This window comes from Anolis sagrei, chromosome 5, assembly GCF_037176765.1.
Source record: "Anolis sagrei isolate rAnoSag1 chromosome 5, rAnoSag1.mat, whole genome shotgun sequence".
Classification (NCBI taxonomy): Eukaryota; Metazoa; Chordata; class Lepidosauria; order Squamata; family Dactyloidae; genus Anolis; species Anolis sagrei.
In genome coordinates, this window is record NC_090025.1 from 8,360,764 (window position 1) to 8,383,929 (window position 23,166).

Here is a 23,166-nt window from a genome sequence, read left to right on the forward strand (position 1 = left end):
TAAACTGTTCACAGCACTGGATTATTCCAACTGCAATCAGAATTCACTGCCTTGTGATGTATGAAAAAGCCCCACAACAAAGAGGCTGTTTGTGTTTGCAGAATCAAATGCTTTTCATCTGGATACTGCAAACAAGAGAACACAGAATATTATATGGAAAGTGGCTGAACAGTTTTTAAAATGTGCAATTTGTAATGTTAATGTGCCTATAGGTTGACTCTGACTAATATAAAAACAAAATCAGCTATAAAATATTAATTTATAACATCAAAACTTCACAAAGTATAAAATGTTGTGCTGGATAAATCTTGCCGTATCATAAGGATTTCTTGGCAAGATTTATCCAGAGGAGAGTTGTCAAAACCTTCCTCTGAGGCTGAGAAAATGTAACATATCCAAGATTGACAGGTGGGCTATTTATGATTGAGTAGACATGGGAAACCCAGTCTTTCCAGTGCCACAGTCCAACACTCAAGCCCCTATACCATTCTAGCTCTCAACATCGTCCTCAAAGAACTAAAGAACAGGTCTAGTTCTGTGTGAAAGAAAATCATTGGAGGGACTAAGGCTGCATTTCTCAACCTGAGGCTCAGGGACTTCTGTGGGGTGTGGGGGTGTGAGGGAGGTGTCAGAGGGGTTTCCAAAGACCATCAGAATAAATAGTATTTTCTGTTGGACATGGGGGTTCTGTGGGGGAAGTTTGGCCCAATTCCATCATTGGTGAAGTTCAAGGGGCTCTTGGTTTGTAGGTGAACTATAAATCCCAGCAACTACAACTCCCAAATGTCAAGGTCTGTTCCCTCCAGACTCCACCAGTGTTCACATTTGGGCATATTGAGGATTTGTGCCAAGTTTGGTCCAGATCCATCATTGTTTGAGTCCACAGTGCTCTCTGGATGTAGGTGAACTACAACTCCAAAACTCAAGATCAATGCCCAACAAACCCTTCCAGTATTTTCTGTTGGTCATGGGAGTTGTGTGTGCCAAGTTTGATTCAATTCCATCGTTGGTGAAGCTCAGAATGCTTTTTGATTGTAGATTAACTATAAATCCCAACAACTACAACTCCCAAATGACAAAATCAACCCCCCTCCAACCCTACCAGTATTCAAATTTGGGCGTATTGGGTATTTGTGCCAAATTTGGTCCTGTGAATGAAAAAAACATCCTGCATATCAGATATTTATATGACAATTCATAACAGTAGCAAAATTACAATTATGAAGTAGCGATCAAAATAATGTTATGGTTGGGGGTCACCACAACACGAGGAACTGTATTAAGGGGTTGCGGAATTAGGAAGGTTGAGAACCACTGGACTAAAGCACCCCATGCTACTTTACAAGCTTGGCATCTACAAATTCTAGTCTGAGCTAGGGATTCGTATGGACTAACAGTCTTTTTCCCTGAAAGGGGATTTGCTTACACATGTCTACCTGGTTTCAATTCAAGTATCTGTCAACAATTCTATGAAAGAGCTTATATTTAAAATGAAATATAATACACAACACACGTGAATTGTAATAAAATCTTTTTGTTCACTTGCTCCTTCTTCCAATAGGTTAGCTACTATATACACTCATATATGACAGGGGTAGGACAGGATGACTCTTGTGGTATCTTCCAACTCTATGGTTCTTAACGTTTTTGTCAAAAAATTGACACTTTAAAACTGGATCAATTTATCCAAAGGTCAATGGTAACTGATATACTTTAACTATTATTATAAAAGGAACCATTCCCTTCCCTGAGTGGAATGGTGAAAGGCAAAAGCTCAGTCTACCAACTTATACATAAGTGTATATGGTAGTCATTTATGGTCCTTTGTCCAAGAAGGGATGATTCGTGGGTCTCCTTCCTCAAGATGGCTTACTCGATGGTTCTCAACCTGTGGGCTCCCAGGTGTTTTGGCCTACAACTTCCAGAAATCCCAGCCAGTTTACCCGCTGTTAGGTTTTCTGGGAGTTGGAGGCCAAAATATCTGGGGACCCACAGCTTGAGAACCAGTGGCTTATTTCCATGCACCAGAGCCAGCCTTAGGGCTCTTTTACAAAAATATTTGTAATCTTCAATTGCCTCTGTCCTTTTCTGGCCCAGGTGGATTTCCTTAAACAGTCAATTACAACAGGAAGTTTACAAGAATATCCTGAGTATCTCCCTGGTTGTATATATTGTAGAAGGCTTTCATAGCTGGAATCACTGTGTTGTAAGTTTTTCGGGCTATATGGCCATGTTTTAGAAGCATTCTCTCCTGATGTTTCGCCTGCATCCATGGCAAGCATCCTCAGAGGTTGTGAGGTTGTCAGGAGAGAATGCTTCTAGTCTCTGGTTGCATTTTTTCACAGGCTTGTATGGCACTGGCCATGCTGCACTCTGCTTCATAAAGATACAAAATATTCCCACTCTAAGGAGAAATATTTCTAGTTTTTCCTCTAATGATCAACAGACACATGATCAGCAAAACTCAATATAAAATTTGGATTTGGTAGTTGTTTTTCTGCAAAAGTTACAGCAGAAGGAATAGGACAACAAAGCTCGCCTTCTGCTCCACACCAAATCCTTGTTTATCTGAAAAACACAATCTGATCTCTGCCAAAGTGGAAGAAAAGAAGAGGCCAAAAACCCAGAACAGTGCCGTAAAATGAAAGGGTGTCATATGGTGGTGGCAGAGAGGGAATTCAACTTCTCCAAGTTCTGCTGAAACATTTCAGAAAAATATCAAGGGCACATAATTAAGCCTGTGTGCTTTTATGTGGTCTATTTTAGGTCCTTTTGCAACCAATACATTAGAATGAATAAAAAGCAAGTGTTTGGCCCACAAATGGTGCCGCTTGCCCTTCAGAAACTTACATCAGTCTGTACCATCTGGCAGCGCTGTGCCCGGATGCGGCTTACAAACCCAAAAACATCCACCTTCCTCTCGGTGTTCATCATGTCCAGCATGGCGTCAATGACAATGAAAGTGCCTGTCCGGCCCACGCCAGCACTGGAAAGGAAGCAGGGAGAGATGGAAAAAAGGGTTCCTTGGTAATTGGTCCCAACAGACAGTTTCGGCAAAAGGAGCTCCACGTGGAGTACCACTCTGTGTGGGTGTCAGGCAAAGTGCAGGCTTAATTAAGGAAGCCAAACATTTGGGTGCCAATATCTGTTTGCTGATTCATCTTTTCCAAGGAGACTAGAACAAAGCCAGGCAAAGTGGTGGTTCATGGAGCAGTGCCAGGCCACGAGGCATCCGCTGTCAGTTCAGGGCAAGTTTCCATGGAAGAAAGAGACAGCTGAACCCAATTGACACAAGGGGTGTGAACTGCATGGCTCTTGGTGTCTCCTACAAGTATGCTTTTATGAAATAACCCAAAATCTGCCCCCCTCAAAAAATTCCAAATTCCAAACACTTCAGAGAAGAGATACTCTACTTGTATTCTGTTTTAATGGTCAGACGTTGAAAAGGATCCTATGCTGGGAAAAAGGCAGGCTCTTGGCTAACTTTCACTTACTCAAAAGTGCCTAGTGTTGTAGTCCAGCCTCTGATTGGGGATTCAGAGGATTGGGGATTCTGGATCTGTTAGGCAGCCTGATGATGACAGCGGGGATTTTGGGCCTGCAGACCAGCAAGAGAATCAGGAGATTTTAAGCCCTGAGAATGAGGCCAAAATCCAGAAGGTCTGTCCCATAGAGATGCGGCTTACAAACCCAGGGAAGAAGATGCAACTCCAGGTGGATGGGCTAATGAGCAGCAGTTGGATAGGAGATTGATGTTCCATCAACATAGAGTTTCTCATGAGGCAGTTCGAAGGTCAAGTTGCCTATTAGCTAAGCCCTTATCAGCTCTTGAAGGGAAACAGAACTGTTTTTTGTCTGTATTAGAGACACCAGCAGATCATTTCCTCAGTCCAGTCAACACTGATTTTGGAATACAGAACTCTTGCGAAGTCAAGTCTTCCAAGAGATCTCTAGTTCCAGGTTTCTTGTGTTCATGTTTCAAGCTCCTAAGGCAGGAGTCCTCAAACTAAGGCCCGAGGGTCGGATGTGGCCCTTCAAGGTCATTTACCCGGCCCTCGCTCAGGGTCAACCTAAGTCTGAAATGACTTGAAAGCACACAACAACAATCCTATCTCATGGGGCCAAAAGAAGCACACACTTCCCTTTGAAATAGTAATAAGTTTATATTTGTTAACATTGTTCCTCATTTTAATTATTGTATTGTTTTGAAGTGTTTTTTACACTACAAATAAGATATGTGCAGCGTGCATAGGAATTCATTCATTTTTTTTTTCAAATTATAACCCGGCACTCCAACAGTTTGAGGGACTGTGACCTGGCCCTCTGTTTAAAATGTTTGAGGACCCCTGTCCTAAGGACTGCTCCTGCATTGCATGTCTGAATTTATCCTGCTTTTGTATTTCTGGTTTTTGATGCATTTCATGTACTTTGAACCCTGAGGATTATTCCTGTTTCTTTGACATTGATTTTTACACTATTTTGCTGGATTGCTTTTATATACATGTACTTCAATAAACTGCTTTGGTATTTTACCTTGGACAGGATTGAGTGTTAAGTACAGAATTGATCTCCCGCCTTGGAGTGCAGCACCTAGCTTTTAGCTTACAAACTCCATGATACACACAGAGACAAGAAAGAAGGAGAAAGGAGGAGAAGGAAAATTGAGAGATGTGCCTTTCAAAATCTTCTTCTTTTGTTGCTTTCCATGACCTGATCAGCAAATGGGAGAAAAGCAGCTCAAAATAGACTGAAAGAATAGCTGTGGGGAACTCCCCATGTGTTGGAAAGTCATAAGACAGTCTGCTTTTATGGGATATGGTGTAAGAGACTACCAGAGAAGATATCCCTTAGAAATAACCCTCTCTACTGAAGAAGCTGAGGAAAGTCACCCTTCTCAAGACATCCAGCCCCGCTGAGACTGAAATTGTGAAATGAGACTTCAAACTGACCTGCAGTGTACAACGATGGCTCCTGCGTACTGCGGGTTGCATGTCTTCACCTTCTTCAAGAACTTTAGCATCCCGATGGGAGTGAAAGGGACCCCAAAATCAGGCCAGCTAGTGAAGTGGAACTGCGTCACCAGGCGCTGAGGCTTTTTGTTGGTGACATCGCCTACCTGGTTGGAAGGGCAGGAAGACAAACTGAACATTAACTGTTGATCATCAGAAATCCAAAACCACATCATATCCATGAATCCCTTTCACTCATTTCCTCTTGCCATGAAGCCCAGTTGTGGTGGTGTTTATGTGCCTTCCAATCAACTTTTAATTTTTCTTAGGGTTTTCTTGGCTAGATTTATTCTTAAGGAGGGTCACCATTGCTTTCTTTTCAGGCTCAGAAAGCACGACTTGCCCAAAGTTGATCTTCATAGTTGAGTGGAGTGTCAAAACATGGTCTCCTAGAGTCCTGGTTCTAACACTTCAACTAATAAGGGTTAGTTGAAGTGTTCTGCTAGAAGAAATAGCAGAACAGGCAGGAATGTATGGGGAGATATCAAAAACAGAGAAGTGATTCCTTTTCCTAGGCTTAACCTTTTTCAAATAAAGTTTGCCCCCTCTCTAATATCACACCTTGCAATCCCATTTGCCTGATTCTGGCTATGTTTACTTGGGGTGTGTCAGGTTGTGTGTTAACTATATAATGTCAATATTGGGGGGGGGGGGGGGCATCCAGAACAAAAACTAGGCACTGAATCCTAACCTAGTCACCCCAATTCTACTGATGCCAAGCTTCTGAGTTCTCAAATGGACACATATGCAATAAATAGGGCTGGCAAGACAGTCTGATAGAGACCTCTGTTGTGGAGCATGTGAGTAGAGAGAGAGTAATGCAATACCTGCTGAATGCAGAATTTCCGCACCGTATAGTCAACCAGGACAGTCACATCTTCCACAGACACTCTGATATTTCCATAGGTCCAACAGCCTTGATCTGGCCAGTACTGAGCACATTTACACTAGAGAAATTGATATAAACAATTAAACTGATTTTCTTTTCTTTTTTCACATCAAAATATTTCTTTTTCCAGGCATTTAAACAATTTTAGATTTTACTTTTAAAATCTGGTACTACATTTTGAATTAAACTACCAGTTTCCATTCCCTTCAAATATATGTTTGCAACAGGTTTAACTGTATAAGTGCTATATTACTCTTCTCTATGATCCTTGTGGATAAAAGGTGGCTCTTAAATATAAATAAGCAAGCAAGCAGGCAGGCAATTAAGTAAATCGGCCAAGATAGAAGAAATGGGGTTTCTGGAAAGACAGATTCTGCAGGGGGTGCTATGTCTCTTATGACCTTTTCAATCCAGAGCTGTCATGCCTCTTTCTTTACAAATGTCATTCAGAATGTCATCCATACAGACATCGTTTTGTTTCCATATCCAAGAGACTTTTAAACTGATCTTTGCCTAATTGCTATAGTCCTAGGACTTCAACTTGCCTCTTTCCTCTCTTTCAAATTGGTCACCATGACAATTGTCGCTGTGTTTTGCTCCCAAATCATTCTCCAGAAGTCATTCACAGTTTCTTCTTTTGGTCCTAAAATAAAGACAGGTCAGAGGAAGGCATTATTGCACTTTAATGAAGCCAGTGAGGGCTAGAAGCCTCCTCCCAGTACTGTCCATCCAAATGTTCTCAGGCAGTCATGTTTTCCAGTCTTGCCAACTGAAATTCTTTACATACAGGTGACAAGAAGTCTGCCTATAGTTTTGTACGTGCTAAGTACAAGCTCTGAGACTGAATCCCATGAAGAACGAAGAGAGAGAAAGAGTTGTAGTATAGAAAGGATGAAAACTCTGAAGTGGATTTCATAACTGAATTCCATTTCCAGTCACAGAAGAGAATCTTGGCCTTTTCACAATGTTTTTCATTAATCACTCGCCTCCATGTATTCAAGCTTTCTTTTCCAACTTTCTGAATACCAGACACCTTCCACTGCTCAGCTCTAGAAGATACTTTGTTGGAAACAGCAACCTTCTACAAGCCTCCGCTAGTTATTTGTCACGTATATCATTCAGATTGTTTATTATATTTTATATGTGTGTTTTGGTATGCAGTTTTCCTTAACTCTGTGTTGTGGGAGGGCTGCAGACCATGTGATAAGATCTGGGACTACTCGGAACTCAGACTCCATTTTAGAAACAGCATGCTTTTAGAAGTCAGTAGAAACAGACTCTATTAGACTCTCAGATCAGAGAGATACTTTAGAATTTGGACTGTTGATTATAAGAAAAATGCCCTGTGTTATCTGCACAGAGTAACTATTTCAAATCCTATCTGTAACTGGACTGATATGCAATGTACCTGTATGCTGAATACATGAAGGTCTGTGAGTGAACCAACTATGCTACTTTTAAAAAAATATACCTTATTTTTGGTCTCTGCAGTGCTTCTCAACCTTGGGTCCCCAGATGTTTTTGGCCTACAACTCCCAGAAATCCCAGCCAGTTTAACAGCTGTTAGGATTTCTGGGAATTGTAGGCCAAAAACATCTGGGGACCCAAAGGTTGAGAACCACTGCTTGAGAGCATGATTTAAACCAAGGTGTTTTAAGGAAGAGTAAGTTTTTTGGGGCAACTGAAACTTCTGAAACTCTGCTGGTTTTTTTTTTTTTTTGTGTGCATTGGCATATCTTTGTTCCTAACAGTTCAAAGAGATATCTAGGTATATCAGTTTAACAGCTGAGAAACCTAATTGCCTTGCGCGAAGACTAGTGGGTATTTACCACTAAGGAGGAGGTTGACTCAAGGGGGGGTTTTGAACTCTTTTCAAGAGATTCCTGGTTTTCCCAAAAATGGTTATGAATGCCGTTTTCCAAAATGTTATGGAGATTTCTACTTCTCAAAATACTTGGATTTTGGAAGATGCTCTTATGTTTTGATGATCTGCATGGAAAAGGGAAACTCCCATTCACCCAGGAATGGTGAGAAGTTAGTTAAGGTACAATTTTTCTGACCAAATAAAGTTCTTCCAAACTTCTACTTGTAATATCAATTTCTTTTTCAAGTTGGCTGCACACATAGCGAACAACTTTAAAAAGCACAGAAGAAAGTAACAAATACAGGTAACTCTTATTCAGTATCTTAACCTTTTGTCATGACAGTAATGAAATTCACAGGGAAATTAAATGAAATTACCTTGGGCTGCAATGAACTTGTTCTTCTCTTGGTACCCCTGCCGAGACAAAAGCAAAAAAGGATGAAGTGCATGGTTGTAAAGAATGTTTTAAATTTTCTAATCCTGGATGAGGATTTTCTTCCTGCTTCAAGAACCATAATTTGGAACTGTTTTGTTCCAAAACCCTTCTTTTCTCAAAAAGTAATGTTTTATGGAAAAGTATTTTATGTTTTTAAAAATAAATGGGGGGGGGGGGCAACCACATTCTCACAGAAGATACTCTAAAGCAATGGTTCTCAACCTTCCTAATGCCATGACCCCTTAATACAGTTCTTCATGTTGTGTTGACCCCAACCATAAAATTATTTCCATTGCTACTTCATAACTGTAATTTTGCAACTGTTATGTATAGTCATATGAATATCTGATATGCAGGATGTATTTTCATTCACTGGACCAAATTTGGCACACATGCTCGATATGCCCAAATTTGAATACTGGTGGGGTTGGGGGGGATTGATTTTGTCATTTGGGAGTTGTAGTTGCTGGGATTTATAGTTCACCTACAATCAAAGAGCATTCTGAACTCCACCAACGATGGAATTGAACCATCTTGGCACACAGAACTCCCATGACCAAGAGAAGGGTTTGGTGGGCACTGACGTTGAGTTTTGGAGTTGTAGTTCACCTACATCCTGAGAGCACTGTGGGCTCAAGCAATGATGTAGCTGGACCAAACTTGGCACAAATACTCAATATGTCCAAATGTGAACACTAGTAGAGTTTGGAGGAAATAGACCTTAACATTTGGGAGTTGTAGTTGCTGGGATGTATAGTTCACCTACAATCAAAGAATATTCTGAACCTCACCAACAATAGAATTGGGCCAGACTTCCCACACAGCACCCCATGACCAACAGAAAATACTGTGCTTTCTGATGGTCTTTGGCGATCCCTCTGACACACCCTCGTGACCCCCCTCAGGGTCCCAACCCCCAGGTTGAGAACCACTGCTCTAAAGGTACTTGATCCTGTCTGATCTTGGAAACTAAACAGGTTGAGTTCTGGAGAGTGCTTGGATGGGAGGCCACCCAAAAGTGTCTGATACTGCAGGCAATACTTGAGTGAAGGACATAGCAAAACAACTTCTGAGTACACACTGCCTAAGAAAACATATGGAATTCATGGAATCGTCATACATAAATATAAAATATCATTAAAATGTACAAAGACTCTTGTATAATCTTGTCCTATCAGGACAACCTTTGTAGTTTTTCATTCAAGCATGTGACAACACAGTTAAAGTGGCCCAAAATCATCTTGTATATCAAACTCATAGTGTAGCTGATAGGCATGTGCAATCCATAAAAAAAGGATCCAAACTCCTTCCAAAGATAGGGGGTGCGGGCGCTTTGTTTCAAAAGTCCTTCTGAATTTTTGGTGGTCAATATTTCCAAACTTTAATAAAACTTACAAATTTTTGTAAGTACTTTGTTAATGGCGGTTGTGATTGTGCAATAGGGAAAACTGTCAGTGGGGAAACTTGAGGGGCGTATCTCTTCCTCATTTTTTGAGCTATCCTGATGAAACTTGCTACCGTGGTAGAACACATTTGCCACAGTTAGCTCACCAAAGTTCAAAACATTTGACTTATCCATGGAATTTTGGCAAATTTTCTAAGTTTTCATAAACAACATTAAATAAAAAACAAGAGCAATCTCCTTGATTTTTATATCCAATGCACAAGATAATGAGGGTTTCAATCCCTGGAAGTTTCAGAAAGATTCACACATCTACAGATTTTTGGGGACTTTTAAAAGTTTAGACCAAAACAATTTATCCCCTCAAAAAGCAACAACACAACCCCCTTGAATGTCCATCTGTCTTTATGACACACAACCACATAACTTCAACTTAGCACAGATACTATTACTTCCTTAAGTCCTTTTTGCAGATATTTATTATATTTAGACTAACTCTAAATGGTGACTGGTGAGGCCCGCCCTCACTTGGGTACTTCAGGCTCATTTGAGTCCTAAGCAGCTTTGCATTCCGGGAAATGTAGTTTATGGCAGGCCCTTTTCCAATACTCTACCACTGGGGGCCTGGCCTTTCCAAACTACAGTTAAGATAGCTGTGATTAGTCATGCCCAAATATCCCTTCCTTATGGAGGTGCCAGCGAGGAATGAGATTTAAAAAGCACTTTAAGTTATCTTGCCTTTACCAAAGTTGCTTAATGGTTACAGTGAAAATCAGACTGATCTTGGGAGACATCCGAATGTTACAGAACATTCAAGAAAAAATGGGTAAGTGATTCAAATTTTAAATCTCCCCCCTGTCCTGCATGCCTCGGAAATAGCTTCGTATGCACAAATTTAACGAATCAGATACAAGTTCCGATTTTTATTCCAAATTATGCGCCAACCTAGTAGCTGATCTTCCAAATGTGAAACCTCTTTGATAAAGTTATATCTCTACCCCACACCTTGTGTGGCTCCCTGAAAGGGAAACTCTTAACTCTTTCCAGCATTGTAATCCTCTCGATGTTTACATAACAGGCTGCATTGGTTGATAGGAAATTGGCACACAGGATATTGACAAAAAAACTGGCAAAGAAATGAAGCAGATCATGTATTTTCTGTCCAAAATCAGAGTGAGTGTTGCAGAAAATAAACATGGTCCAAAGAACACCCAGGCCATTTTAATCTCTGTCACAAGCTGTCTCAGGCAGAATAAACACCACCCCAACTATAGATATTAATCTATCCAGACAGAGAGGTCTTTCTCAGTGCTTTTATCTTTTGTTTCCAACTAGAGATATCAAGGATTATACTACATGTAAACCACATGCTTCGATCACATGTCATCCCATCAAGCAAAACATCTGACTCTGCAGTTCAGTCAAGACAGAAAGTGTTCTGTGGTCCCTCAAAGTTATATTCTGACACATTTTTTGTCGTGTCAGGAGTGACTTGAGAAACTGCAAGTCACTTCTGGTGTGAGAGAATTGGCCGTCTGCAAGGACGTTGCCCAGGGGACACCCGGATGATTTGATGTTTTTATCATCCTTGTGGGAGGCTTCTCTCATGTCCCCGCATGAGGAGCTGGAGCTGATAGAGGGAGCTCATCCACACTCTCCCCGGATTCGAACCTGCAACCTGTCGGTCTTCAGTCCTGCTGGCACAGGGGTTTAACCCACTGCGCCACCGGGGGCTCCAATTCAAGGGATGAAGTGTCTTAAGCAAATGAAACCTGCAAGGTGTATCAGATATCTGGCAGTTTTCTCATCCAATTGTATAAATGGTAAGAAAGCAATACAATTTCCATAAAGAGCTCATGATGTGACTGGTACATTGCAATGCAAAAAGCCAGCATGATTTGAGTGCTGGAGTGGGACTCTGAGAGGCCAGTTTTCAAATCCTCCATCAGCCATGGAAGCCCACTTAGTGACCGTGGACAAGTCACAATATCTCAGAGGAAGGGGAAATCAACTCCCTTTGAACAAAACTTATCAAGAAAACACCACAAAAGGGTCACCTTAGGGTCGCATTAACTCAGAAATGACCTGAAGGTACACAGCAAATAAATGCTGCACTACAATCCTGGCCTCAATGAGGAAGCTCCAGAGAAAGGAGGGGAAAGTGTGAAGTAACAATGCCTGGGAAACTTCTGTCTGAGGAAGTTCCACAATATGTAGAATATGATGGCTCGTAGGAAACTGCCAGTTTCTGTCAACATGTCTGCTTCCCTGCATATACCATCTGGGCCACTGACCTTAAAGAAGGCATAAGAACTGGAAAGAAAAGGAATGACATTTCTCTTCCTGTCTCCTCAACGGATACTTACATTAATGAATGAGGCATTGATGTAGTCGGAGTCTGGAACCCCTTCAAGAGGTGTCAGATGAAGCCTGGAATGATCATCTAAGAAAAAAAAAGACTGAGACTAAGCAAAGCATTGAAAGAAAATCAAAAAACTATTTCAGGGTGACTTTTATATTGAAGAACTTCAGCTAAATTGAAATATATCATGAAAGAAATGGATTCTTAGTAGTAAAGAATTGAAACTAGAGAAGGCATGGGCAAACTTTGGCCCTCCAGGTGTTTTGAACTTCAGCTCCCACAATTTCTAACAGCCAAATTGGGGAAATTGAAGTCCAAACACCTGGAGGGCTGAAGTTTGTCCATGCCTGGACTGGAGCAAACTTCATATGAGAAACTAAAGAAATGGGACTCTGGTCTGAACTCTAACAGATTATCACTGTACACAAGTACTAGGACAAGCAGTTTTTAAGCTCTAGTGTAGGAAAGTTCATTACTCCTCCCTGTAATGAAGACCGAGTCACCCTTATCTGGAAATCTGAAATCCAAAAACCCCCAAAGTTCATATTTTTATGCCACCAGTTGACCAGACACAGAACATGTTCATCAGCTGCTTGGTGGAGCAGGGAGCAGTTGATAGAGTTGTACTAATCCTGGCACCTATTATCCTTTGCTATCCTTTCCAAAAGTTAATGACTTGGAGCAGTGGTTCCCAACCAGGGATCACTTGAACAGGGACCACTTTGACCAGGGACCACTCTCCAACATTAGTATGAAAAGGGCTACAAATCAGTTTTTGATCAACTTTAGATTCTTTTTGGTTATTTGGGTTGCTAATTCATAAAATTGCATTGGCTAGACCACAGTTTCTCTAGTTTCTGATACAGAACATATGCCATCCAGTAGTCGCCATCTGCTCACCCACAGAAAACCATATTTAATAATCTAGAGCTGATGTGGTGGTAGTAATCTTTTGTGGGTAGTCAGCCTCTCTCCTCCTGGCATCCTTGCTGTCTCGGCACTATAAGAGGGTATCGTGAGACCAATTGCTCTTGTTGCCACGTGATTTCGAGGCAACAGTGTAGTAATGGTGAAGTTGCGGACCATATTTTAATTCTTGTGGACCACTGGTGGTCCACGGACCATAGGTTGGGAACCACTGATTTGGAGAAAGGGGCTGATCTCAGATAAAGAAGGAGGCCGCAGAACCTGGGCGAGGAGTAGAACATGACTTGCATGGCCAGAAGAACTGACAGCTTTAATCTCATGGCACTCTTTCCCTCCTGATACTGCCTTAGTGACTTGCCTTTTTAACTCCCAAAACTCAAGGCTTATGCAGATCTCTGTATGGTTGTCATGCACATTGTGAAGTGCACCATGAATTCCTGCTGTAGGCATATAGGGACCAGATACTTTCAAACAGATTTACCTTTCCGGTGCCCAAATCAATGCACCAAAAAGCTAGCTTACTATAAAGTATGACCCCCATATTCTCGGAGGATACATTCCCAGACTTTGCATGGAGATGCCAAACAATGGCTAATAGAGAACTATATTGAAATGAAGGACCTCCAGCCCAAGAACACTACAGAATCATTCTGGAGCTCTTAGAAAATGTCCAGAGTGGACACATTTTGTCAGATGTAGATAATTTTATAAATATAGGGGATGTACTGTACTTTCTAACAGGTCAGTGTTTCACCAGCTTCTGCATCTAAAAGCCAGAGTGTCTGTGGAAGACGTGACTATACGATGCGGAAATTCTGCATTCAGCAGGTATTGCATTACTCTCTCTCTACTCACATGGACCATAACATAGGCCTCTGTCTTGATTAATGTTAGACCATCTTGCCATCCCTATTTACTGCATATGTGTCCATTGGAGAACTCAGAAGGTTGGCATCAGTAGGATTGGGTTACCTACAAAGCCCTAAACGGTTTGAGACCCGCCTACCTGCGTGACCGCATCTCCATATATGAACCCACGCGTTCCCTTCGATCATCTGGAGAGGCCCTGCTCACGATCCCACCTGCGTCACAGACGCGTCTGGTGGGGACGAGGGACAGGGCCTTCTCTGTGGTGGCCCCCCGACTCTGGAACTCTCTCCCCACGGACATCAGACAAGCCCCAACGCTGGCTGTCTTTAGGAAGAGCCTGAAGACCTGGCTGTTCCAGTGTGCCTTTCCAGAATAGGAAACTCCTGGCATCAAGTCCCAAATGCACTTTGTTAGAGATTAAGGATTATTTGCACATTGCACCTACCTCCAAATACCGCTACATATCACTTGTGAAGTCTAGCACTTTTAATTTTTATTTATTACACTTGGCCCGGCCCTTAGTTTTAAATGCATCACTGTGTCATTGTTTTTTTATTGTTCTAATGCTTTGCTTGATGTTTTATTTGCTTATGACTTTTATTGTGTATGTGTATGTTATTGTTGTTGGTGGCCTTGGCCTTTGTAAGCCGCATAGAGTCCTTCGGGAGATTTTGCGGGGTATAAATAAAGTTAATAATAATAATAATAATAATAATAATAATAATAATAATTGGGGTGACTAGGATTCAGTGCCTGGTTTTTGTTCTGAACATATTTCTCCCCCCCCCCCCCCAAATATTGACATTATATAGTTCACACACAATCTGACACACTCCAAGTCACATATTTGATGGAATTCGGTTCCACTGTTTTATTCTGAGTTGATGGCATCCTGGAAAGCAATGAGGGGAGTCCTTTTCTCACCTGAGGCAGGCAGGTATGTATGCAGAGGGTATCCTAGGAGGAGAGAGATGCTGCCATGGATGTACTAACAAGCAGCTGCATCTTTTCTCCATGAGCTCTTTCTCACTGCTCAACATTTCGCAATGTACTGTGTTATTTTTTTTTTCTATTAACATGCGACTAGTTGAATGTTCTTTTGCCTTTGGCTTGCAAAATGAAGATTTTTTTTCCATATATGGGCATTACTGTTCTTATCCTTGCATTTCAGGAACTGTTCCCCCCTCTTCAGCACTTCCCCCAGACCATGCCACCCACTCCCATTATTCCCCTTGCCACCCACAAGCAATGGATCTCCTAGGCAACCCCTTCTCCTCTCATCATTCATCAGACACCGACTCTTCCTTCCTGGCATAGAACAGGAGAAACAGTGAAAGGCAGGCAGTCATCAAGCAAAAGCATCAGGACAGTAATGGAATCTACCTACCGGAAAGCACAACCTCCTTTATAAGTGAGATAAAAAGGCCAGGTGCCATTATTAGAAGGCCTTGGCTCCTGCCACAGTTACTGCAATAAACTCAGTCCCAGAGGCACCTTTAGTTTAACAGAATGGTCAGACTAATGGACAGGTTGCCGCCACAAAGCAGAATGAAACAAGAGGCGTATGCAGCCCTGCTGCTCCTTCAACACAGAGACTACAGACTGTCAGGAATAATGAGCCTTTCCTAGTCCCGCTCAACTAGGATTCAAAGGCGAAACCTTGCAGCCTGTGCAGAGATAATTCATTTGCGATTGAACAATTGACAAGCTGGAATGTGTCCAGAGGAGGGCAGTTAAAATGATCAAAGGTCTGGAGAACAAGCCCTATGAGGAGCGGCTTAAGGAGCTGGGCATGTTTAGCCTGAAGAAGAGAAGGCTGAGAGGAGATATGATAGCCATGTATAAATATGTGAGAGAAAGCCACAGGGAGGAGGGAGAAAGCTTGTTTTCTGCTTCCCTGAAGACTAGGACGCGAAACAATGGCTTCCAACTACAAGAAAGGAGATCCCATCTGAACATGAGGAAGAACTTCCTGACTGTGAGAGCCGTTCAGCAGTGGAACTCTCTGTCCCGGAGTGTGGTGGAGGCTCCTTCTTTGGAAGCTTTTAAACAGAGGCTGGATGGCCATCTGTCAGGGGTGATTTGAATGCAATATTCCTGCTTCTTGACAGAATGGGGTTGGACTGGATGGCCCACGAGGTCTCTTCCAACTCTTTGATTGTATGATTCTAGGTGGGCATCATGACCTTTTCAGATACCAGGATGATAAGTCCTTTCCAACATCATTTTCTCTTTGACACAGACTGACTTCCAGGTATAAAGAACAAGACTCTGGCCTTTTAGATCAACCTGAATTTTTCCAAAATTTTCTTGGCTCTGCCACATCTGTGTCTCTACTACCATCTCCTTCTACACTGTGCACTCCAAGTCCTTAGCCTCTTTTCTTTGATCTCGGTCTTGATAACTAAAAACAGCCTGAGCACAATCTGCGTTGCACAGTACTGACTTCACATGTTTTTTGATGTAAGAATTGACATTTACCATAATCATCATCATCATCACCTTCATCATCATCATCTTTATTTGTACCCTGCTACCATCTCCCCAAGGGACTCGGTGCAGCTTACATGAGGCCGAGCCCACAATACATCAATAAACAAAACATCAATAAAACAATCAACACAGTACCAATCATATAAATCACATAACCAAAAAATAAGCAATAAACAATCAACAATGACATATAAGCATTTAAAACCAATGGCCGGGCCAAATGTAATAGATTAAAATTAAAAAATAATGCTGACGTGAACAAGGTAGGATATAACTGGGATAGGATTTTCAGAGAGAAATGAGGGAACGCAGTCAGTCCTAAATCAGTGGTAAAGTGCATTTTGAGGGCATATTGCTGAGAGTTTTCCTTATTCTGGGAAGGCACACTGGAAAAACCACGTTTTCAGGCTCCTCCTAAAGACTGGGCATGTCTGATGTCCCTGGGAAGTGAGAAGGCCCTCTCCCTCATCCCCACCAATTGTGCCTGCAAAGGAGGTGGGAGCGTGATCATCTCCAGATGATCGAAGAGATTGTGTGGGTTTGTACACAGAAACACAACTATAGCCGTAACTATCAGAGAGCATGGGGTGAAGGGAATCAGTGATGGGTGCCAATACTTACAAGGCAAGATGTTGACGTATCTGTTCTTCTCCTTGTTTTCTTCCTTAGAGGCAGCTTCACAGGTAGCCTGGATGGGGCATGCTGGGAGAGCCTGGAAGGATGGAGAGACAATGAAGACATGGAGAGGCAGATGAACTTGGAAGCAAAGCAAAAAGTGGCACCTAATATAACAGCTTCAGTGGTAATTTAATTTTTTTTTTTTTTGTCGTGTCAGGAGTGACTCCTGGTGTGAGAGAATTGACTGTCGGCAAGGATGTTGCCCAGGGGATGCCTGGATGATTTGATGTTTTTTTATCATCCTTGTGGGAGGCTTCTCTCATGTCCCTGCATGAGGAGCTGGTGCTGATAGAGGGAGCTCATCCACCTCTCCCTGGATTCGAACCTGCGACCTGTCGGTCTTCAGTCCTGCCAGCACAGGGGTTTAACCCACTGCGCCACTGGGGGCTGGCTTTAGCACCACAGGTCAATCACCAGCTGCAACTGCAGTAAATTTTGCCAACCAAAAGGTGGTTCTGCGTGAGCTCCTGACCTTCAGCCCAGCTTCCTGCCGACCTAGCAGATTGAAAACAGCAATGTGAGTAGATAAATAGGACTGCATTAAAAGTGGGGAGGTATTTTAGGCACAGCATTTCAGAGGAAGTTTATGAACAAAGAAAGCTCTTCATTTTGGGTCGTGTCTTGATTGCTGACTGAAAAAATGCATCCCCCAAATTTATATTTGCAGGCATTTTATGTTATTTATTCTTTTAGGAATTTTGTGCCTAGCTCCCTAAGACTCTTTGTGGATAAAGAGCAGGCATTTAGAAACAAATAAATAAATGGACCAGAGAAGAAGAAAGAGAAAGCAGATTCTGAAGCATGGCCCATGTCTCTTGGGATGTTTTCAACTAAATGCATTTGCTGAGCAGAGGCAAGGGCCTGAAGAAAAATAAATGTGGGAACATTTTAATTGCCCTGCTATTCTTCCAAGAACCCTACACCTGCTTCCTGGTTTCTTTTCCTTCTGGGCTTTCACTTCTCTTTCCCTATTAAAATCATTGAGTTGGGTTCCTAGAATAGGAGTCCTGCTTTCTAACCTTAAGATAAGCAATAGCGAAATGTGACCTGAAAGCCACATGCCATCTTTGGGACCAAAGTGCAACCCCTAAAGTTCCCTGAACTGTGCTAATTTGTGGGTAATTATGCCCCTCAAAACTAGCCAAATGCACCCCAAACCAGCTGCAAATGTAGCACTTTAATGGGGCTAGAATTCATGAGGCGTACATTTAATACAGAATTTTCTTGCTCCAAATCCAGACTCTGAAGTAGTAAACATCATGGTCATAACAGTTCTCAGCCAAATCCCAAAGTCAGACAAGTTTCTAATTAATATCTGTGTTCCGGAGAATCAATTTCTCTCATTTCAAAACCTCATACTTCGATTCCTGCCAATTTCCATAATTCCTATTAGAATGATATGATTCCCGCCAATTTGCGTAATTCCTATTAGAATGATATAACAAAAATCAAAGAAAACATTAGGAGCAGCAATACTGAAAGTTGTTATTCGATTACTAAAAGGTACACTAGGAAAGCCACTTCCACTTCCACATCTGATAAAGTATAGAAAATATTCACTACATCTAAAGTGGATGATATTCTGGCAAAAAGGCAGCTTCATGTTTACACAAACGTGAGACTCTCCATTAACATGTAAGACTTTTACATATGGAGATATTAATTGGGGAAGGAAAGTGACTATGCCAAAATGTTCTTTCCAGAGACGTCTACATCCAATTAAAGGAGAGGGTGCCTGTGTGTTACCACCTGGATACAGATCTTCAGTTATTCTTACCAATTCTTTGTAAACTGATTAATAGAAGGAACTATGCATTAATACTTTGGCACAAAGCAACACAAGGTGGCAGCAAAGTCTCCTTCAGCTCAGGTTTAAATCAAACAAGAACGCATCCTTATTTTGGTCACAGACTTATAGAATTAAATCTTGTAAGTGACATCAGGAGAGAATGGCATCAGTAAACATTTTAAGAGAAGTAAAATCTAAAATAATGAGCAGCGAGTGAACCATGAAAGTGAAAATTCAAGAAGAAAGGGGGAGAAATCACCTTGTTTGGGGCATTAAAGACAAAATGAGGCTGGGAAAAGAGATTACCATATATACTTGAGTATAAACCGACCTTTTTAGCCCTTTCTTAGGCTGTAAAAGCATCCCTCAGCTTATACCTGAGTCAAAGTTATTTATTAATTTACTCTATTGTTATTATTATTTATTATTACATTTATTATTTGACTCCTCAGGGAGATTAGGCTGGCCCCCACACTGTCCTCCTTCCTTAGGAACCTGAAAACCTGGATGTTCCAGCAGGTTTTTGAGAATGATTAGTCCCTAGGCCCTTAGACAGTACTCTGTTCAGCACTTTATCCACTTCGCTGGCCTTATGATATACACTGTTGCACTATCCCTTGCCCAGCCCTTTTATAGTTGGTTGTGTCCAGTTTGTAATTCTGGCCATTGGTATTTTGAACCTGTCTGATGGAGCTATATGAAATCAGTTTTTAAATTTTTATGTATGTTTTAGTAGGATTTTATATTTTATGATAAAAAGGTAAAGGTAAAGGTAGTCTCCTGACGTTAAGTCCAGTCATGTCTGACTCTGGGGTGTGGTGCTCATCTCCATTTCTAAGCCGAAGAGCCAGCGTTGTCCGTAGACACCTCCAAGGTCATGTGGCCGGCACGACTGCATGGAGCGCTGTTACTTTCCCGCCGGAGCGGTACCTATTGATCTACTCACATTTGCATGTTTTCGAACTGCTAGGTTGGCAGAAGCTAGGGCTGACAGCGGAAGCTCACGCCGCTTCCCGGAATTGAACCTGCGACCTTTCGATCAACAAGCTCAGCAGCTCAGTGCTTTAACCCACTGCGCCACTGGAGACTCCTAGCATATTTTATGATATTTATTTTAATTTCAATTTGTCTGTATGGTTTTTCCTTTTTGGCAATTGAATGTTTTGGCTTATATGTTGGAAACCGCCCTGAGTTTATATATCAGAAATAGGGCGATATATAAATAAAGTTTTGTTTATTTATGTATTATTATTATTATTATTATTATTATTGACACAAAAGCACAATTATGTCACAGCAAACGAGATCTATATGCTGGATTTTGTATCACAAAATCACAAGTCGAACATTATTATTATTACTATTAGACTTTGATAAATGCCTCGGCTTGGAGGGGGGGAGCCAATTTGGTTTTAATGTATTTTTTATATTTTTATTTTATTTTATTTAAAAAAGAGGATGAGAAGGCTGAGACAAGAGAAGATTTGGGGATTATTTTAGTGCTGTTTTGCTTGTTTTAGTTTAGTGCCTGTGGAGTTTTTTTTTTATGTTTCTTGTGTGTGGGGAGATTCAAATTGAATTTTTGAAAATGTGATGAAAGTTAAGTAAAAAAAAAAATTGCAAGAACAGATTTTCACCAGCAAAACAGGAAGAGGGTGTGAAGGAGCCTGGAAGGGGTTCCAAGAAGCAGGGTCAAATGAGGGCAAGACAGCAGCATTGTTGTGCTAGAAAGATTTGATGTGGAGGTGGAGCCTATGGTGGGGCGCAAGAGTTAAGCCTCAGACATTTGAGCACAAGGCAACACCCATTCCTCTCCCTTCCTAGATTTGCAAATGGAACCCAGAAGTATTTTTTAAAATGCTTGCATTTCTCCTGCAACTGGTACAGGGAGGCAGGACAGAATCACTTCTGTGTACCAGTGCATGCCATATAAGCAGCAAACATAAATGTTTCTGTATGCCTAATAGGACAAATCCACATTGCTTCTCCCTCCCTCCCTCCCTCCCTCCCTCCCTCTCTCTCTCTATATATATACATACACATACATACATACATACATACATAGTGCACACTGGTTTAACCCACTGGTGGCACAGTGGGTTAAACCAGTGAGATGCTGAAATTGCTGACCGAAAGGTTGGCAGTTCAAATCCGGGGTGCGGAGTGAGCTCCCACTGTTAACCCCAGCTTCTGCCAACCTAGCAGTTCGACATCCAAATGTGAGTAAATCAATAGGTACCGATCCAGCGGGAAGGTAACAGTGTTCAATGCAGTTATGCTGGCCACATGACCTTGGAGGTGTCTATGGACAACGCCAACTCTTTGGCTTAGAAATGGAGATAGGCACCACCCCCCAGAGTCAGACACAAGTAGACTTAATGTCAGGGGAAACCTTTACCTATATATATATATATATATATACACATACACACACACACACAAACACACACACACACACACAGAGAGAGAGAGAGAGAGATACACACAGACCTTTGAGCATATATATATATATAAATACACACACACACACAGACAGATAGTTACCTTTGAGAATTAATTTACAGAAGGACACTAGCTACTTATATTACATTAAAATGTTTTTTGTTTTGTTTTTGTTTTTACTATGGAGCTCCACAGAAAAATAAAGACGGTTTCATAAACTGAGAACAACAACATTTCAGACCGGTATGAGCTTAATTTGATATAGTTGGCAATCTACCTTGTTCAACAATCCTTGCCTTTTTTTAGCACAACCTCAAACCCCAACAGGAAAGAACACAGGAGACGGGCGTAAGGAGAAAAGCAGGTCCGTAGGAGTAAAGCACTCACATTGAATTCCTCGCGGAAAAGTTTGTTGTCATCTGCCATGCGCCGGTTAATTTCCTCCTCCAGTTTATCAACGGGCAGCGGAGGGTACTTTCTGTTGGTGCTGGGAGAGCGGGCAAGCAGCGGCATGCTCTGAGGCTCTGCATCACAAACAGGGAAAAGAAGAATGTAGCCTTTAGCCTGTTAAGCTTCGTGCTGGCCTTTGCCAAGATAGGGAAAAGAAGATATGTAAATACAAATTCCTCATTAAAGTACATACAAATCCCTCAGTAAAGTGAAGCTCTTCCACATCCCAATTCAATTGACATTCTGAGTTCCTGGCTAACATGCTAAGATCTGACCCAGATGCACTTGACTTAACCCCATGGGAAGAGAGAGGCAGTATTTCATGGGAATGGAGTATTACAGAGCTAACTGGCACTTTTTTCATATCAGGAAAGAACTTCCTGACTGAGAGAGCCGTTCAGCGGTGGAACTCTCTGCCCCGGAGTGTGGTGGAGGCTCCTTCTTTGGAAGTCTTTAAACAGAGGCTGGATGGCCATCTGTCAGGGGTGATTTGAATGCAATATTCCTGCTTCTTGGCAGAATGGGGTTGGACTGGATGGCCTATTAGGTCTCTTTCAACTCTTTGATTCTATGATCCTAGGAGCGACTTGAGAAACTGCATGTCACTTCTGGTGTGAGAAAATTGGCCATCTGCAAAGACGTTGCCCAGGGGACGCCCAGATGTTTTACCATCCTGTGGGAAGCTTCTTTCATGTCCCCGCATAAGAAGCTGGAGCTCATGGACTGGAGCTCACCCTGCTCTCCAGATTTGAACCGTTGATCTTTCAGTCAGCAGTCCTGTCAGCACAAGGTTTTAACCCATTGCTCCACCAGGTTATCCTACAGAGCTAACTGGCACAGTAAGACAGGAATTGGCAAAACTACAGATACCTGAATTCCATAGAACTGAGCCATGACAGTTAATGTTGTGTCAAATTGCTATCATTATGCGATATGGCTATAGAATGGATATGGATATAGAATGCCAAGTTTGCAAACTTTGCGTTTTTTAATGCAATATAACTGTTTGGTTTGCTCCTGACACAATAAATAAATACAAATATAGTCTGCAAAGCAGTTATTTGTGATGTCAAATATAGCAATGGGAAGCTACAGTGCATTTCAAAGGTATATTGCCTATCACAGAGGGCTGTAGCTTTTTGGATCATTATGACCTTTGCCTAGCTTCAAGATGGCGATGACTTGCTTTCCTCCAGATTTTGGGGATCTGACAGGATGCAGTGCAGTTGTTCATCAGCTCCAGCAGCCAGCGCCTTGCTTTTGGACCTAAGTATTGCACCACCTGACATCCGCCGGGAAGTAGCAGCCAATAGTGAAAGGACCAAGGCAGTGACATCTCCAGCTCATCCCATGTTTGGGTATCAGCTAGCACGTCAACGACTTAAATCAAGAAATAGTTTTCTTAGATCTACAGAGACACTTGCTGGAACACCTCAGCAAGCGAGAGTTCAAAAGTGGCAGGCTCAAACCCAGCACCTCAATCCGTGGGTGATACCAGCTGAGAGACTCCCCCCTGGGCACACAGAAGACTGGGCGACTTGGAAGGCGCTGAACA

At 41.9% G+C, this 23,166-nt stretch overlaps 1 protein-coding gene across 3 annotated transcripts in view; it reads right to left on the reverse strand.

The window, feature by feature from the left end:
• The window catches only part of PTPRA (protein tyrosine phosphatase receptor type A), a 196,600-nt gene that overhangs the window by 15,515 nt on the left and 157,919 nt on the right, over nucleotides 1-23,166 (reverse strand). For all 3 annotated transcript variants that reach the window (XM_067468553.1, XM_060779432.2, XM_067468552.1), the window contains 8 exons: nucleotides 21,549-21,685; nucleotides 16,874-16,964; nucleotides 11,967-12,043; nucleotides 8,140-8,176; nucleotides 6,444-6,541; nucleotides 5,837-5,956; nucleotides 4,950-5,116; nucleotides 2,851-2,986 (listed from right to left, as the gene is read on the reverse strand). In XM_067468553.1, the coding sequence (XP_067324654.1) occupies nucleotides 2,851-2,986; nucleotides 4,950-5,116; nucleotides 5,837-5,956; nucleotides 6,444-6,541; nucleotides 8,140-8,176; nucleotides 11,967-12,043; nucleotides 16,874-16,964; nucleotides 21,549-21,685 (863 nt within the window). The remainder of the gene's footprint in view (nucleotides 1-2,850; nucleotides 2,987-4,949; nucleotides 5,117-5,836; nucleotides 5,957-6,443; nucleotides 6,542-8,139; nucleotides 8,177-11,966; nucleotides 12,044-16,873; nucleotides 16,965-21,548; nucleotides 21,686-23,166) is intronic.